Source organism: Ischnura elegans, chromosome 2 (genome assembly GCF_921293095.1).
Source record: "Ischnura elegans chromosome 2, ioIscEleg1.1, whole genome shotgun sequence".
Lineage (NCBI taxonomy): Eukaryota > Metazoa > Arthropoda > Insecta > Odonata > Coenagrionidae > Ischnura > Ischnura elegans.
The window spans coordinates 105124355-105141965 of record NC_060247.1 but is presented as its reverse complement, the minus strand read 5'-3'; the positions used below and the strand labels follow the sequence as shown (position 1 = coordinate 105141965).

General features: G+C 37.5%; 2 protein-coding genes across 6 annotated transcripts; one reads left to right on the top strand and one right to left on the bottom strand.

Annotated features, from left to right (window-relative positions):
* The first annotated feature begins 254 nt into the window (after positions 1-254).
* LOC124154298 (proteasomal ubiquitin receptor ADRM1 homolog) lies at positions 255-10462 on the top strand. 4 transcript variants are annotated; one of them, XM_046527931.1, is made up of 8 exons: positions 255-362; positions 640-958; positions 1035-1151; positions 1225-1436; positions 2060-2253; positions 4967-5053; positions 6414-6574; positions 9903-10462. In XM_046527931.1, exons 2-8 carry the CDS (start codon positions 755-757, stop codon positions 10140-10142), a joined length of 1215 nt encoding a protein of 404 aa, XP_046383887.1. In that variant the 5' UTR covers positions 255-362; positions 640-754; the 3' UTR covers positions 10143-10462. The 4 variants fall into 4 exon arrangements, with proteins under 4 accessions (XP_046383887.1, XP_046383885.1, XP_046383884.1 ...); XM_046527929.1 differs by having other exon boundaries at positions 256-499; positions 643-958; XM_046527928.1 differs by having other exon boundaries at positions 256-499.
* Positions 10463-16182, bottom strand: LOC124154299. 2 transcript variants are annotated; one of them, XM_046527933.1, is made up of 8 exons: positions 16000-16182; positions 15740-15912; positions 15609-15660; positions 15391-15524; positions 15154-15303; positions 14909-15053; positions 14720-14829; positions 10463-11101 (listed from the first exon to the last, which is right to left on the bottom strand). In XM_046527933.1, exons 1-8 carry the CDS (start codon positions 16037-16039, stop codon positions 10892-10894), a joined length of 1014 nt encoding a protein of 337 aa, XP_046383889.1. In that variant the 5' UTR covers positions 16040-16182; the 3' UTR covers positions 10463-10891. The 2 variants fall into 2 exon arrangements, with proteins under 2 accessions (XP_046383889.1, XP_046383890.1); XM_046527934.1 differs by having other exon boundaries at positions 16120-16141.
* Positions 16183-17611: the final 1429 nt, after the last annotated feature.

Below are 17611 nucleotides of genomic sequence, written 5' to 3'. Positions count from 1 at the left end.
GCCATGGGTCCACCCCACATGCCCACACACATAAGGAAAACACACACACCAACGCAAAAACAGAGATGTTCGCTGGGTGACGTCACGCGCAAGGCACGATAATGGAATTCGGAGATGGAGTTGCCATCTAGTGAGCGTAGTTAGAAACGCCTGACATTTACTTATTGTTTACTTATGAATTTCCTCCACAGATGGAAGCACAAGAATTGAAATAAATGTTTATGTCACTTATTTGACTGTTGCGGATAAATTGGCTAAATTCTCTCGGGTGATGTCTAAGCATGAAATGAATTTGTGATGCTTGTACAGACTAAGTGTGCCTGTCTGATCTGTTTGATTAGAATTGGGTTGTTACTGTGGTGGTACTGCCGGAATTTATCATTCTTTGAAGCGCTCATTATTTTCTCCACTAACGCCGCTTTATGGACGATACCGTGCAACCTTACATTTGAAATTGAATTGCCACTGAACCCTTCCTAAGCAATGTTTTTAAATTAATGTAGCTAGCGTGATTTGTTTTAAAATGATAATTATTGAATAAATAATAGACGTGTGCCATTTTGTTATCTTATTTCACCATGAATACCATATTAGCCCTTTAAGCATTTTTTTCAATTTCCCTTCTTCTGTTTTCACCAGCAGGAGAAATTTGGTGAAAGCAGGGAAAATGTGAAATTCAGAAGACAGACGAATTTCCCAGTAGCCAATGCAGCCAATGATACAGCACATACAGCGTAACCCATAGTCGGCAGAAATGGCGGTCGGTGCTGCATTATTTGGAAATACCTCTTCTCGCTCTCAGAGCAAGAATTTAGTGGAGTTTAAGGCTGGGAAAATGACCCAGAAAGGAAAAATGGTTCACCCTGATAAACGGAAAGGGTTGCTTTATGTATATCAGTCGGATGATTCGTTAATGCATTTTTGTTGGAAGGATCGACAGACTGGTGCCGTGGAAGATGTAAGAACAAGACTAATATAGTACTCTAGTTCCTTAAGCTGTCCTACATATGTTCCTTAATTTTATTTATTTTCAGGATCTCATTATTTTCCCCGATGATTGCGAGTATAAGCGTGTTAATCAATGCACCACTGGCCGAGTGTATGTGCTGAAATTCAAGTCGTCCAATCGAAATTTTTTCTTCTGGATGCAGGTAAAAGATAGTTATTTATCTTTTAAGAACAAAAATGAGGTGCAGATGATTAGAATGCTCTGAATAATTTTAGGAACCAAAAACAGACAAAGACGATGACCACTGTCGACGTGTAAATGAAATGTTAAACAATCCTCCAACTCCTGGGTCTCAAAGAAGTGGTGGTGGAACACCGGATGGAGACCTTCAAAATCTTTTGAATAACATGTCGCAGCAGCAGTTAATGCAACTTTTCGGTGGCGTGGGGCAAATTGGAGGACTAGGTAGTTTGCTGGGAACAATGAGGTGAGCAGTAATTTACGTCTTGCCCCACTATTATCACGCAGTTTTTCTTGTTTAACAGTATGTTTTCGGGTATGCAATTTTACTCGTGTCTCAATTTTAGTAGTTCAAAAGTTGAGATTACTAAATAGAAACATGCACAGTCATCGTGCGTCCCAATGGTAGCTTGCATTAGTTCCTTCAGTCGATACCATTACTCCTGTATAGTGATGGTAATACTTGAATTTTTGAAGAAAAACATTTATCCTGCACTTGACACATTGACCCTACGACATACAGTACTAATGTTATTCAATCGCTCTGAATAGTTGAAAGTTTTATAGCGTATACAATGATTAACCTGCTTGAAATGCCTGAGACGTCCTAATCAATTACCCAGTGCAATAGGTACAATAACATTACATCTGTGAGCTCTTCTCTCACAACAGCTGTGTTAATACTTTTGCTGGGGTAAATTGTTCGCCTGCCAAACTGAAGGTCGAGGGTTGCCCTTATCTAGGGCATGGGTGTTAACCAAAGTTATTAGTTAGATTCCCTCATGGTTATGTGCTCTTTTCAGGGTGGTGAAGGTAATTAAAAAAGCAATGTTAACTAATTGTCATTTTACAAACCTATCTTATTTGCAGTCGGCCCTCGTCAAGTCAAGCATCTCGTTCAACTTCTGGTGGAACCTCAGGAGCTTCAGCCTCTTCTTCTACGTCTTCTGTCACGCCTACTGTTACCACTACCTCTGCCCAGCCCTCAGCGACGTCAAACACCCAGAGCACCACTGCTCCAATGGACACCTCAACTGCTGCTGTAGACTCTTCTTCAGCATCTGGTATTATTTTATTTGGCATTTTTCTCAATTGATGGCAGTCTGTTGAAGCTTTGAAATGATGCAAACTGCAATAATTATCACAAGCTTTTACTAGCTGTTACATTTAACCTAAATTTTTACAGGGTTGTTAGTAAAAAATATCATTTTTGGTATGTTGGAATGAGTACTGTGTCATTGGCCACTTGAAAACATACCCAAGCAACATTAGTTACGAGTTGAATTTCCTCTGTTCAAAAATGTTTTGAGGGATTGGTCATTCCTGGCCCCATGGATAGGTTTGAGCTGTGTGTAACTATGGGGGGAGATGAGGGCATAATCCCCCCTCCCAAAGTCTCAGAGAAATAAAAAATATTTTAAGCTATTGTCTAGTTTTGACATGTGATAACTGCATCAGCGTAAAGTTAAATATTTAGTGCCAAACTGATTTTAAAAATATATTCAAGGCATGTCATTTTTTTTAAATTTGCTGATGACCATTCCCCCTGCCAACCCTTTGCCGCCACCCCATCCCCTCCCCCGCCAAAGCTCAGTCCTAGTTCCGCCACAGGGTTGGAGTGAGGTTAAATTCCCTAGGCATGGGTAAAATAATACCGACGTGGTATGTACTAGAAAGCCTAAGGTGGACTCTTGTGGGCTCATATACTAGTACTTTGCTTCAGAGCCTAGCTTCTGGCAGCCCAGGCAGTAAGGAGAAAGGTTATACATCAACACCAAGGCATTATTTTAGTGAATCTGTGGAGCTTTAACGTTATAAGTACATAACTAGTACCACCTGATTATCTAATGGTTGTTAGTGGTAGAAATTTCTTAATATGGTGTTTGAAAATAATGAAAACTTATTTACTCACATAATGCATATGAATTACGATTGATATGCTCTCGGTGTCTTCTAAAATCCACAAGGAGAAGACTGTACAACTTAGTTGGCCACCTTTTGAGGCGTGATTGCCTAATGAAAACTATCTTAGAACAACAAGTGTAAGGGAAGAAGGGCAAGGTACGGCCCCCAAATGAGTTGCATAGCACAGGTTCACAGGCGGATTTAGGAGGTTGGGGGGGGCTTGGAGACACGTGACCACCCCAAGATGCTAAAAAAATAGGCAAGGTTTTTAACACGGTTATCATTACATCTGTGTTTTTTTATATTTTGGAGCCTTAATAATTTAATTCCATGTTAAAGTATAGAAAATATTTTGCATAGTAATTGTTGCATGTTGTTTTCAATGTCAAATATAAGTAGACTGTTTGCCGGTCAGGCCCTTGTGCCCCCAGAAAAATATTCTGGATCCAGTCTTGGACAGGTTATAAAGGATTTAAAAGAGAAGAAATGCGTCGCTATGAAAAGACTTATTAACAGGAGAGAGAGGAATGGAGAGCTGCGTCAAACCAATCTTAAGCCTGAATCACACAATCATTTTTTTTCGTCGCGAAAGTAATCACTATCGCGATCACTTTTCCCGTTGCGAAAAGCAATCGCTCTTGTGATCATTTTTCTGAATCACACGGTCACTCCCGCCGTCGCTTTTCGCATCATTTCCAATATCACAGCTCGTTGTCATAGTACCCTCATCACGAAATTATATAGCGTGTTTGTTTATTTATGCCGTTCGCACATTTGTCAAACGTGGCGCTGCAATCACACCATACGGGCATGCTATCTGATTGGCTGATATGGGGTTTTAGTGACGGTTTTAGCGACGGAAAAAGCGACCGGACGAGTGATGAAAAATAGCGATGGGAATCCACATCGCGATCGCCATCGCGAAAAACAATTGCCGCCGACAATCATTTTGCGCAGTGCTCGCGATAGTGATCACTTTCGCGACAAAAAAAATGATCGTGTTATTCAGGCTTTAGGATTGTTGACTAATGATGATGATGCTCTCAACGCTCTTTAAGTTTACCATTAAATATTGAAAATAAACTGTAATCATGGAATTAACCTCCTGATTGAAAAACGTTTCCTGCCAATTCCTGTATAGTTCAGTAAAAAGTTATCCATTCTTCTACAGCAATTGCTTTGTTTATGGGCCATTTATCTTTGTTCAAGATAACCAGCATACTCTTTTAAATTATCAATTTTAAGTTCCTCTTAAAAATGTAGATCCTTAAATATCCTCCTTAAAAATCCTCATTCAAGAATGCATCCAACATTTCATTTGTGAACTTGACTGGGAGTTGTAATCATAAAAATAAAAATACTTTGTTCTATTCCACACTTTATTTTAAATAGTACGACCCGGGTTTCTGCATATCATGCTATCATCATCCTGATAGATAGAAATATTTTATCTATTGAAAAATAAATTAAAGTAATTTTAAATAGTACGACCCGGGTTTCTGCATATCATGCTATCATCAGGTGCATCATATCATGCTGGAGACCGTGTCTTATATGGAAGTTGTTATAGTACCTCCTATACTGATTGCTCTCTAATCCATTCACCAGTTGGAAATGGTACTACCAGCAGCTTTTAATATTCCTTGTGTTTTATCCCTATGAGCTTATTAGTCTGTCATGACCTATCTGTGATTAATATACTTTGTGCATAATTTTACTATTACTAGCATTGGTGACTAGATTCCTTCAGGTTATTAATTGGGTGATTCTAATTGAATTAAGTATTAAATAATGTATATATGTAGTATGCGTGTTTATGTACTTATGTTGTTCCTTAATTGGCTGAATGTGTACCATAACATGTCTTTCCAGGTAGTCAATCCGCTATTCAGCTCAGAGACCTTCAAAACTTTCTTTCTGAATTAAATGTTCCAACTTCCGAGGAGAATAAATGCCAAGGTAATAGAATCCTGTCCGTAGGCATTGATATGAATAATTAATATTTTCAGGTGTTGTCGGAATCAATTGATATGCTAGATAGATAAGCCCTTAGTATGAGAATGTGTTAATTTTTTGCTAGAATCAATGTTCTATTCTGTAAATTTTGGGAGGGTGATCTTCCTAGAATAAGCTGTGTGCTTTTAATGAGCATTAGGAAATCTACAATGAGCATTAGGAAATCTACCTTGTTTGAAGCACATTGCTCTGTTTTAGTATTTATACATAATCCACCCACAATGGCTCATTAAAGACATTTGATGGGGCTTTAAGTATCAAAAACTTCATTCTTCATCGAAATTGAAATGCCTACCTTTTATTCACTTAATACTTCATAGTTTTATCATTTCTATTTTTGGTGTCACTTATTTACATAGTAAAGCTTAAAGGGAGCCCTGAGACGACCTTAATAAATAAGTTAGAAAAAGGCATTTTTTTGTTGTTTTGGCATGATTTCATTTTATGAAATCAGATTCGGAGGCATTGTATAAGATCTGAGGAAAAAATTTCAACCAATTATTTGTTTTACCCTGTGTGGATTCTTCATAGGCATAGCATGGGTTCTTGTCTCTGTATCTACCAATAGAGAGGTTACTGGTTAATTTGGAATAGTATCATCAAAGCCTGCCTCTATATTCTTTAATGAGAGGGGCAGATGCCACAGTGGAACTTCTACTGCATGTCTGTGTTGCTTATTGCTTAAGAGTTTGTCATTTTAGGTGTTCGTATGGTGGAGGCATATATGTATGTATATTAGTGCATGACTTCCATTTTTTCATTGGCATCTTAACCATAGGAAATATTCTAGTTGATCTGGACTAATAGTTAGTATTTTATTTAATATTGTGTATCTCTTATCTACCTCTCCATTGTCCAGTGACACTACCTGATTTACCACGTTTAATGTATTTTATCTTATAAAGTCATGCAGCTAAATTTATTGTTCAAATGCATTTTTGACGTAGAAGGAACTGTTTACTAGCCTGGTTTTAAGTTTTTCATTAGGTAAGGGAGGGTATTGAGTTCACTTTCAAAAAATAAGGGAGTTAAAAATGAACATGAGAATTATTCCTGTGTCAGAAAATGGAGATCTTCATATTTTAAATTGGCTCATATTAAATATATTAAACACTGACTTGGTGCTACTTAATTGCAGCGAAAAAATTATAACTACTGTTTGTAACAGAATATTATGCATAATATACAGTAGTGGAAGTTGCCAGGTAAAAAATATTCCAAGGGGTGTAGTGTCTTTGGTGGATTTAAACCAGATATTCAAAACTGTATCCTGAATTATTTTTCTTTGGGCTGCTATTTCTAGTTGACCTGTCGTCAGCCTTATCATCTGAAAGTCTCCAGGCAGCATTAGCGAATCCCGCAATTGTTCGAGAACTGCAGACACATCTTCCTGCTATTTCAGGGAGTGAGCTGCAGCCATCAGAGCAACTGAGAGCAACACTACATTCACCACAATTTCAGCAGGTGATGTTTATTTTATTAGTTAGATCATCTAGTGTATACTGTGTACTATGGATAGGATGGTTCGGTTTTCGGAGTTGGAAGTGGGACAGGTAAAAAAAAAAAAATGGTGGGAAAACCTCTTTGAACACTTTTCTTTCAGTGAAAGTAAAGGCCTTGCAAAAAAGAGCATTAAAGGACAACGTTTTTGGAACCAGGACTGGGAATTGTTGCAAAAAGATGTGGAAGTATGTATCAGTTTAAAACTTTTTATTGGTTGAAAGTGAAGGACTTGCCAAAATATGAAATGACATTGTTTTTTGGAACCGGGAGGGGGAACTGATGCTGAAACGAACTGGTACCAAATAGATGGTTGGAGAACCTTTTTGAACCCTGTTCACTTGTAGAAGGTAACGCTTCTGAATACCCTTACCCTTCATGGTTCTGAATTTTGGTTCATGTTTAGATTTGGAAAAATATCTCCATGAATTATGTTAGTTAAAACAGTGATGCTAGTAACCACGCTAAATATCAATTGCATTCATTTGGGATATTATTATTTATGTTTGAGTGAATTATGGGAAACGAATATTTTATAAAAGTTAACTTCACAAGGAAGCAGTCTTTGGTCATCTCCTATTTGCTTGCACTGACACATACTTCCACAGCACAATATGATGGTGTTTCTGAAGAAGTGGCTTTTTGGTTGTACAAATTAGCATTTAATACTGTAAGCCAATTTGAAGACACCCTCAGAGTTTCTGGGATAGAGATAACATTATTTAATGGATTCAGGGATATATTATCCAGATTTTGCTCACATAGTATGTACTCATGAGAATTACAGTAGACTCTCGTTAATATGAGCAACGTTATTACGAAGTTCTCGTTATTACGAAGCAAATCGTTGGTCCCGATGAAAAGGCCTATCCAAGCTATAGTAAAAGAAAGGTTATTGCAAAAGTTTCGTTTTTACGAATTTACGAACCTCAATCCCGGTCCTGGTGGTTACAAAATGAACTTTATTACGAAGTTCCACGCATAAGTCACAGCATTTAGGTGGATATTCACTACACTTAAGTTTTAATACTCGCGCCATGTTTAAGTTCTTCTCGTGTTGTGCCTAAGAGCGTCAATTATGGTTCTTTATTCAGTTAACACGCAACATCATATAACAAGCTTCATTCCTGTGCAGTCATGGTGACCCACTCATAACCGTTCGTAAATTGGATGTACAGTCAGTCCTCTTCCTGTGAACATTCGATTTACGAATTATCAGAGATACGAGCATTCAAAATTTTTAAATTTTGAATTTGGCGACTTTAGATTTGGCCGATACTACGCGGTGTGGTGCTGGGAAACTCTCTGTGATCACAATCTGAACAAGGTATCATCGAATCTGGTGTGAATTTAGGAACTATTCAGCATTTCGCCCATTCATTGTCACTGCGGGGAGCTATTTTTTCGGCTCCGGATGCATCGCACGCCCCGCTAGATCATTTCGTGAGTTAGCGCATACTTGTAATGCAGTGTTGCATTCTGCAGGATAACCGTACTCCTCGATTACTTGCATATAGTCCGGCTGGCGAGAGTTGTCCGATTACAGCACAATAGGAGGGGCGGATAAGCCTGCGCCAGCACGGTTTAAAGCCAATCGCTGTCCCCCAAATGCACCTCACACACTCACCCATTCTTACAACGTTGTCAAATGCATAAAGGAGCATCGTAATAAGCCTGATCCACCAAAACAAGACCATTCTTCGACTCACCAACACAAGTGATTGTTCCTCTAGGTCCTTCACAGTCATCGTCCCTTCCGTTTCTTTTCTTCACCGAAGCCTTTGTAAGCATTTCCCTTTCTTACCTGGCAGCCTTGCCCCCTACCCAGATCTAGACCATTTTGTCTATCATTGGACAACTCTCGGCGGCCGGACTGTAAGTTTATCAACCCATGAAGACAGAACAAGGTCTTGGAACGCATCTAGTTCGTATATCGGATGTATTCGGGAAGATATCAACCCTCGATTGCGTCATGCTGCATTCTTCTGTTGAAAAACTGAAACGAATTTTCCTGTTTATATATATTTCCGCATAATTTAATCGCGTTTATAATATACTGTATTTTTTTCGTTGATTCTTAAAAAAACATTCATACAAACTTTGTTATTACAAACCTCCGGTTTTTCGGTCCTGTGAACTTCGTAATAATGAGAGTCTACTGTTTTGCCTAAGGTACAGAGGCTTGCAATTTCTTTATAGTGACATTTGTTTCTTGGAAACTGAGAAAGAACTCTGGAAAAATCCGTGGAGGATGATATGTATGTGTAATCTGACAATACATTAGATATATTCGAGCTCCATTGCTTGCTAGGTGGACACATTACGGTAAGGATGATGTCCAGTATCAGTATTTGGTCACAATGATTTTAAAACCTTCATATCAGCTAATGTTAGTAATGATATTGTACATGCAATGTTACGATTGGAAGAATGTCGCAATCAATACAGAAATCAAAGCAGTATCAAGATAGTCAGTAATTTTAATACCGTCTTGCTAATTGAAAAAATTTGCTTCTATAAAAGATTTTCTCCATCTCATAAGTATCTTTTCTTGTAGATCGAGGCACTCACACACAGATTAATTGTTGTATTCCTTGTGCATATTTTTTATCTTCAGTGCGGTTAGAAGTATTTTGTATGTTCTTACCATCATACAGTTTAACCAACTCCAAATATCATATGTTACTAATGCAATGTATATTTGACAAGGAATAATCATAAAATGAAGAATTGAATCTAATTAAGGGCCCTTGTAATGCACATTTCAATTACCAAATACATATATAAATTTAGGAATATTGAATTTGCGAAATTTGCAATCTAACATATGCTTCCAAACTTGAGAAATGCAGTGAGTCTACTTCCTCTCGGATATAACTCCTTGGCACCCACACGACTCTTTAGCTCTGGTCATTTGCTCGGGGGCCCAGTTGGCAACAATTTGAGGCAGCAGGGCGTGGGTATGTTGTCACATCAGCGTCACTCTTGACTTACAAAATTTTCAGCTCCTCCGTGTTTCTTTATGTTGAACAGGAGTGTGCATATACCATGTTTATCTGAATATAGTCCCCCTTTTTTCCAAAAATGCCCGTGATAAATGTAAAAGGGGGGGACTATATTCAAACACATTTTTTAACTTTTTACCCAAAACTGAAGCCTAAAAATCAGGGGGGGAAGAAATTTGGTAATTGCTACGGCTACAAATTAAAGTGCATATGTTTTTCAGTTGTGTTGCTGATGTACATAGGTCTTTTTGGAGTCAATTTTAACAATTCATGTATGGCATTTACAGGCTTTAGGTATGTTCAGCACAGCTTTGCAGTCTGGCCAATTGGGGCCTGTTGTACAGCAGTTTGAGGTTGGAGATGAGGCTGTAACTGCTGCTGAGCAGGGAAATGTTGAAGCATTTGTCAAAGCTCTCCAAGGAGCCCTCAAGGAAGCTGAGAGTAAAGATGAAAAAGAGAAAGAAAGTAAGGGTTCCAGTCAAGACAAGAAGGAAGATGAAGATGATGAGGGAATGTCACTTGACTAATAATTTCAATAGAAAATCTTGCTCTGAAATAATTAACTATATGCCATTATTGGGCAAAAGTGTTGCCAATGACTTGTGTATAGATGCTTATAATTTCCTTTTGGATCTAACTCTAATGGCTAAAAAAATTATCCCCAATAATTACTCTTGCTCTACCAAATTTAGCCCTTAATTTAGTTGTATAGCCATGCATATTGATTTGAACCAAATGCACAATTATGTTGTTATTCTCTCCCATAAACCTTTAAGACAAAAAAAAAACTTTTTTTTTCAACCATTAACTGTAATGCATCATTGAGAATAAAATTTGTACAACACCATACAAAATTACAAAATCCATTCATTTCATTAAGTTAGACTACATTAAGTAATTTAAAGTGACCCAATACTGGGCTAAGGCATCTCACATTGTGTGAAACGTTGGAGACTTAAAAAACAGAGAAAATCCAACCTATACATGTTTTAGAGTTAACGAGTAAATAAAAAATTTACAGGAAACAATAGTGCTGCAGGACTGTTTGCACCCTGGTTAATTGTAAGGCACAGTCAAGCATCTATTATATTCATTCGTAACAACACCACAGTCCCAACAAGCCTATGAGATCAGCTAAGCTGTTCATATTGCGAAAAAGACAATCATCAGCACTCCAAACTTCTCTCGAAGATATTTAGTTCTGAACACAAAATCCGATTTGCCATGACTCCTTGAATAATTTTGTACTATTAGTGTCCAAAAAACGTAATTTTACCTATTTCCTAAGAGCTGGGTCTTTCAAAGTTATTATATTTTTCCCAGTGGCAAGTATGGATTTATAAAACATGGGATCCATGATAACATTTGACACAGCTAACCTCTTGAAAAACTCTGCTATACTAGGATTGATCACTCTGAGCACTGATTTCACAGGGACACCTTCCATTTCTGGCAGCCACCTTTTAACCCGGAAGCCTGATTCACCCTGTAAAAAAATTAAAATATGCATTTATGCCAGGGAAAAATGTTTTTACACACAATAAAGGCGTAAGAGAAAACGATCCATCAGGACTAATTGTCAGTGACATGCAAGGAAATGCTGCAAACACCATGATCAGGAAACTTGGGACTGCCTTGAGGTCTTTTACATTTTTGTGCCCATGCATTTCCTCATTATCAAGTTAATGAGGAAATGCGTGGTGCATTTAAAAAAATGCACCATGAGATCACCAACTAGTGCAAATGCATAGCAAAAACAGAACCTATACATTTGGTTCATGCATTTGCACTTGTTCTGTTCCAGTCCACCAAAATGGTGCACACATTCATAACATCAACTCAAGTATGCTGCCGTATCTTGAATCCATGCCTTTAAGACATACTTCTACAACAAAAATAAATGATTTTTATCCATGAATTGCCACACAGTTTAGCATATATAAAAGGCACCTGAAAATGTACTTCTATGATGGTTATCTGCCTAACTACCAACAGGAAAATAAATTTTCATTGAGAATGGAATGCCTGTCTTATATGAAAGGTGAGCACAGAGCATTTATTTCTGTATTCATTGTAGTCGTCTGGCTTTCTTGTGTTTCTGGCTGTAGTCGTCTGGCTCGATGTAATTTATTTTGTAAGAGCATTTCACTCGCTACATTTTTTTAAAGGGGAATTAGATTAAATGAGAAACTGCTGTGAAAATTATTTTCTGCAATAATCAGTGAAGATGTCATGAGAGTCATAGTATCTCCATAGGTTAGATATCACCCACGGAAGACTAGAGAAACTGAAGGTGGACAGGGAATAATCTGGACAACAAGGAAACGCAGTAATGGAAAGGTACAAAAAAGTTTACTTTAGGATTGGAAGCTAGAGCATCATACACTGGATATCTAAATTGTAGTGCGTAAGTTGGTATGGAGCTACCAAAGAACACCAGAATTCATAAAAACGGCTTCCTATAGCAAAATGACAGTATAATAATGGCGAAGATTAATATCAAATCTTAAGCCACAATGCAGTTAAGACAATATGTAGAAAACCTAATTATTGTGAGATACGGGATTGTTTAAGATTACAAAATAAATAGAAAATATCAATTATGATGTCAAAATGAGACAGACTATTGGAGTTCTGATCGTAACAAAAGTGGCTGCTAACACAGTTTAAAAATCTCAACTCAAGAAGATACTCATTGAAAATGAGGGAAGACATCTACGGTTGGCTATTGACAGCTATTATGAGGAACTGTGTATAAGAGAATCCTGCCTTAATCGCCTATGCTCCTTAATGCCTGAGTCTAAGGTATCCGGAATTACATCTGCGATCATCAATGCAAATGTCCATTTTGGTCACAAGGATGGGATGGAACCATAGCAATTAATGATAATCTGGAGGAAATTCTCAAGGAGCAAGTTGGTACCAATTATGGCAACACTGCATGGCAGGTTGAAGCCATTTAATAAGTCAGTGCACTCGCTCACGAAATATTTGGTTAGCAATTTGAAATTTATTGCAAGCTTTATGATATATTGTAGCTTTTGAGAGTCTGCCTTTTGTAGTCATTTTGTGGCTCAGAAATGTGCAACACATTGCACATGTCATGGCTACCCGCTAAGCCTGGAACTCTTTCATTTAAGCCATTGTGTCATATGTTTAACAAAACATACAAGGCTATGTACATTATATACTGAGCAGTATGCTGTTATGAGTGCAAAAGGAAGCAAAGTCTACAAATGGCTTTTCGTAAGCTTTAACACTTTTGATACATAATTGCCAGATCTTTGACCCCTCTCAGATTCTCCATGCCAGGAATGCAGTAGGAGGACAACAGCCATTTTGAGGAAGACGAGAGCCGCAGGGCAGAGATTGGCCAGGTCAGCCTTCCCATTGCCTGGCACAGCATTCCGCTTCATACTGGAGATGAGGTCATTTTCATGATCCCTCCTCATGTCCGGCGAAAGCCTGCCAGTTTTACGTGAGCCAGAAGTTTGAACAGCAAAACCGTGTTAGCAAGGAACTGGCGATATGGCAAGAGTGGATCATAATGATCACCTAAGCTGAGCTTGATGAAGAGGTTGTAACAATTAATTTCGAGTTTTATTTGAGTTGAGTCGGAGAATGTTGATGTGGCAATTGGTGGGAGAGGAACAATGAGGCAAGTGATGGTGGACGGAGATTGTTGCGAACGGCAGGCAGAGAGGGAGTTGGATTGTAATAGTCACGGCGTGCAGATGTGTTTTTGCTCCTGAGTTTTAAATTATAAAACGTGTTATACAGTGTAATAACAAAATGTTGTGAACCATTGAAAAGAAAATAATAAAAAACGTTACAAGGTCGAGTAAGGCCATAATGTCTCCTATGCCAGTGTAGAGACGGATTATGAAGCTGATGATAGGTCAATCAGGGGTATGAGAGTCAACTTCAGTGACACAAATGAAGTGTGTTGTGCAGCGCTTTCAAGAAGGGAATCCTAAACTTTTTCTTAATGAGTTGATTTAATTTTCTTTTATATTTTCAGGTTTTTTAAGATGAGTTTGAACAGGAAATAGAGCCAAAGCACAATCCATCAAATAATTCAAATGATTGGAAGTTGCCTTTAGATGTTAAAGTGTCCCATTTGGTAAGTGCCAATCAAGGTCATATTTAGTCTATCAGTCGAGCTCTCATGCCAAAGGCAAAATTTGAGTCATTGTTTCCTCAGAAGCAGGAACAGCCAGCCAGGGTGACATAAAAAGCTGTCAATCAGTAGTCAATTGTCATCTATGGACAAGCTACAATGAGCATTTTAAAATGGTTTAATAAGGTTGTGCTTTCAGATATGTTAATGGGCAAAGGAGTCGCTGCATTGCATAAGTACTTAATTGGAAAAAAATTTAAAATGTGACAATTTTCCACTAAAAAGCCTTATCGCTCCCCACTAAGGTTTGCCTGTGGTCACATCACTCAAGAATCAGTCCTTGGAAGTCACTTTGTGAGTATACAATTATGAGTGGGAGTACTGGAAGTGTTCTTTGTTAGCCCTGGCTGATGCTCTCTTGAGACTGCAAAGGGAACCATGATTTGGTTGAGTACATTACCAAGGAGTACTCTACCCTGTGCATTTCATGGATTGCAAAGGACTCAGCAAGAGGACATAGAAAACTATAAGATTCAAACTCCAAAGCAGACTGTTTCAAAAATATCTAATATGTATCCTTATACAGTATTAACAGCAAAAGACTTTTCAGCAGAAGACAAGCTTCCATCAAGGGCAAAATTTGTGGCACAAGAAATTTCTACTGTCACGTTGACTTGCAATATTGACTTTAGCCCAATGACAAGAAACAATGTGTTCTTGAATGCTGTTCATAGTTAGAGCATTGAGAACCACACACAATACACAGCTGTAATTTTGCATCTGTATTGCGTGATACATCGTTCTCTACTTCTAATTTTAGATAATGTAGAGAATGCAAACACATTCCCTTCACATCAAAATATGAAATCATTCCATAACAGATAATAAGAAAATGAATGAGAACATATTGCAATGAAGTGAAGGAAGAAAGACATTGAAAAATTCATGGATAAAACCACTCCTTCACTCTTTATAGCAACTAACCTTTATCATCAAAGACTGAAGAACTGGAGGATTCAATCCAAACAAGGCATTCACTTCATTTTTCTTCCCCGAAGACATGTCCTTAACAAAATTCGAACCTTTCAGCTGATCTATAGGGTAAAATGGAAAACAATTGTAGAAGCACGACCGGCCATAAAATAAGAATCATAAAATATTTTATTAGCATACCTTCATTATCTTTCAACGCCAAGTTGACATTCCCTTCGTGAGCTTTACCATCTTTCTCCTCTATCATTTTAAATAGAGACCACACATCTTTGCCTTCCAAGCTCAGTTTTTTGTAATTTTCGAACCTTAGAGTACTCACGATAGACTTGAAAAAAAAAACAGTAACAAGGAGAAATAAAGCATCGCACAATATGCAAAGATCGTCCAAATTCCACAGCAAGAAATAAAATTATATTTCAACCTACTTGAAACATCTTGCGGTTTGGACTCTTCCTCGTACATAGTATTATATCTTCACATGCGAAGTAAGCAAAGAACGTTGGAGCACAGTTTCTCCCTCTTTTCGAAGAAATTCTTATCCAAAATACTTCTTCGTGGGCCTTAACTTTTACATCCTGAAGCGAATATTCGCAGATTTATGAGAAATATTCCACTAAACTACTGTATATCCACAGAAAAATAAAAGTATGATTATCACTTACACAAGGAGCCTTTAACTTCCAACTGGTGGCTTTAATATCTTCTTCCACTCTACGATCTGATGATACAGTGTTGGTCCTCTCACCGCACAACTTAAAAGCATACCACTTTCTTCTTTTGCTGTGCAATAAAACGTCTACACACCAAACAATCAATTAAAATAATTTCATGTGTAAATTAATAGAAAAACAAACATTAACAACTAAATTTAACTGTTTACCTAACAGTTGCAGACCATGTATAGTTCTCTGAAGAAACTCTTCATCGACCTCCTGCAAATAATACTTTCATTGAATAACTCGATAATTCATGTAATTTTTAATCGCCAATCGTTATATCAAGCACACTAACCTCAACAGTAATTGCCACTGCTCTATCAGCGTCTGCTTTTGAACTTATCTGATATTTTGGAAAAGACCTCACGATACAGTTCCATTTCTCCCAACCAAACAAGTCAATGAATGACCTTTTGAATTCCACTTCGGAGAAATTCTTCAGGATTTTCCGATATTCCTTCCGTAAACCTTCAAAATATAAAATTAGGTTTGAAAACACTCACCCGAAGGGTTCATGGAATCGAAGCCCGTACAATTCAAAAAACACAAACTTACGGATAAGATTACTCATAGCCCCGCGGCAAGATATTGTCATTTATTCTACCGAATGCTAACTAAGTTTATGAAAAAAAATTGAATGCAATTACTCTACACTTCCTAACTACTTCGGCCTACCATCCATTTGGCGCTCAAATTACTGATGTCAAATCATTCCGCACGGCCTGTCAACAAACAGGTTCGCCAACTGACGTCATTTTACAAATCAATTGGACCAGAATGTAGTTTAAGGACAGTATATAAATGGAAATCCTTTGCGTCTATCTACCGTAGATATATGTAGCTAGTATCCTAAAGTTTTCTTTATTATATTGGTGCTTGTAAATTCTCTACAGTATAAATACTCGGTCTTTCATGCTCGTCACCCACTCATGGTCACCTCCAAAAACATTATGTAAGTGTAAATGAACAAACTGCCTTAATGCCAATGGTAAACGAACCACTTAATCAGCTGTCCAACCGGCTAGTGGTTCTCCTACAATCAGTATTAATCACAGACCTAGTTGTAATGAATGCACTACTTGACGACACATGTTGGTAGTACTATTGAGCGGGAAATTTAAAATGTGAGTCTGGATGTAACATGGCCACCTTTAATACTTACTTGTATTTAACCCCTCAAGCGCGGCAGGCATTTAATTAAATCCCATCTCAGCGGCCGGATGAGATTTAAAAATCTTCGCCTTTTTGGTATACTATCATTCAATAATTTATATCTTTTATAATATACGATCAGTATCGTTGATAATTTTTGTAAACTTGCGTATTATAATGCGCTACTATATAATAATTTTTCGAGCGATTGGAAAAAATATTTATTGTTTTATGTATCTCTTTTTATGAACTAATGAATAAATTTTCAATTTTGAAAGATTTTTATTTGGTTTCGAATATGCTACGAGATCTCTAACATTCCATGCATTTAAAAAATACAACTACATGATGTAATTTAGTTATTTGGGGTTGAAAATTTCATAACAGCTTGGATACTTTCAATAGGATTACCCGTTTCGCCTCCTTGAAAATTTACCACTCCGCCCACTTCTCTGACTTTGTTCCATTATTACCGTATCATTTCATATAGGTAATCACATGCTAATGTTTCAAACGTCAATATCCAAATATTCAAACGATTTACCATAGAAAATCTGCTCTGACATGATTTGAAGCAATCCAAACATAATCCCACTGCACATTTTTCACATCAGTACACGCAAACTCTTCATTTCCCATGTTACGCACAAACTGCACACCTCCTTTGAGACTTTGATTTCTTCCCAGCTGCAGGAATTGTCTTTAGGAAATCAATTTTTGTGAGTCTTGGTACTAAATTGTGTAATGAGTGACGGCCAAGTCCAAACAGTTCGTATGACGTTGGATATTTCAAAAATATTATCTCGCCCAATGGCACGCGAAATGATAAGTCAAATTTTTATACGTGTTTTTCCTGTGAACAACATATGAATTTAGGACTGCCTCATTCAATAGTCTCCTAAATAACTTCATACATCACTTGTAATGGCGTTTTCTTTCCATTACGTACGAATGCAATAACAGGTCCTTGAAATTCACCCCACCAATGATTTTACTATAGCCTAACACACAAACA

Excerpts from the sequence above, each read along its gene's own strand:
- LOC124154298 (XM_046527931.1), top strand. The coding sequence starts at position 755 with ATGGCGGTCGGTGCTGCATTATTTGGAAATACCTCTTCTCGCTCTCAG. Across the intron at positions 959-1,034 it reads AGACTGGTGCCGTGGAAGAT|GATCTCATTATTTTCCCCGA; the intron begins GTAAGAACAAGA and ends ATTTATTTTCAG. Across the intron at positions 1,437-2,059 it reads AGTTTGCTGGGAACAATGAG|TCGGCCCTCGTCAAGTCAAG; the intron begins GTGAGCAGTAAT and ends TCTTATTTGCAG.
- LOC124154299 (XM_046527933.1), bottom strand. The coding sequence starts at position 16,039 with ATGACAATATCTTGCCGCGGGGCTATGAGTAATCTTATCC. Across the intron at positions 15,304-15,390 it reads GGAAGTTAAAGGCTCCTTGT|GATGTAAAAGTTAAGGCCCA; the intron begins GTAAGTGATAAT and ends TATTCGCTTCAG. Across the intron at positions 15,054-15,153 it reads CAAACCGCAAGATGTTTCAA|TCTATCGTGAGTACTCTAAG; the intron begins GTAGGTTGAAAT and ends TTTTTTTTCAAG.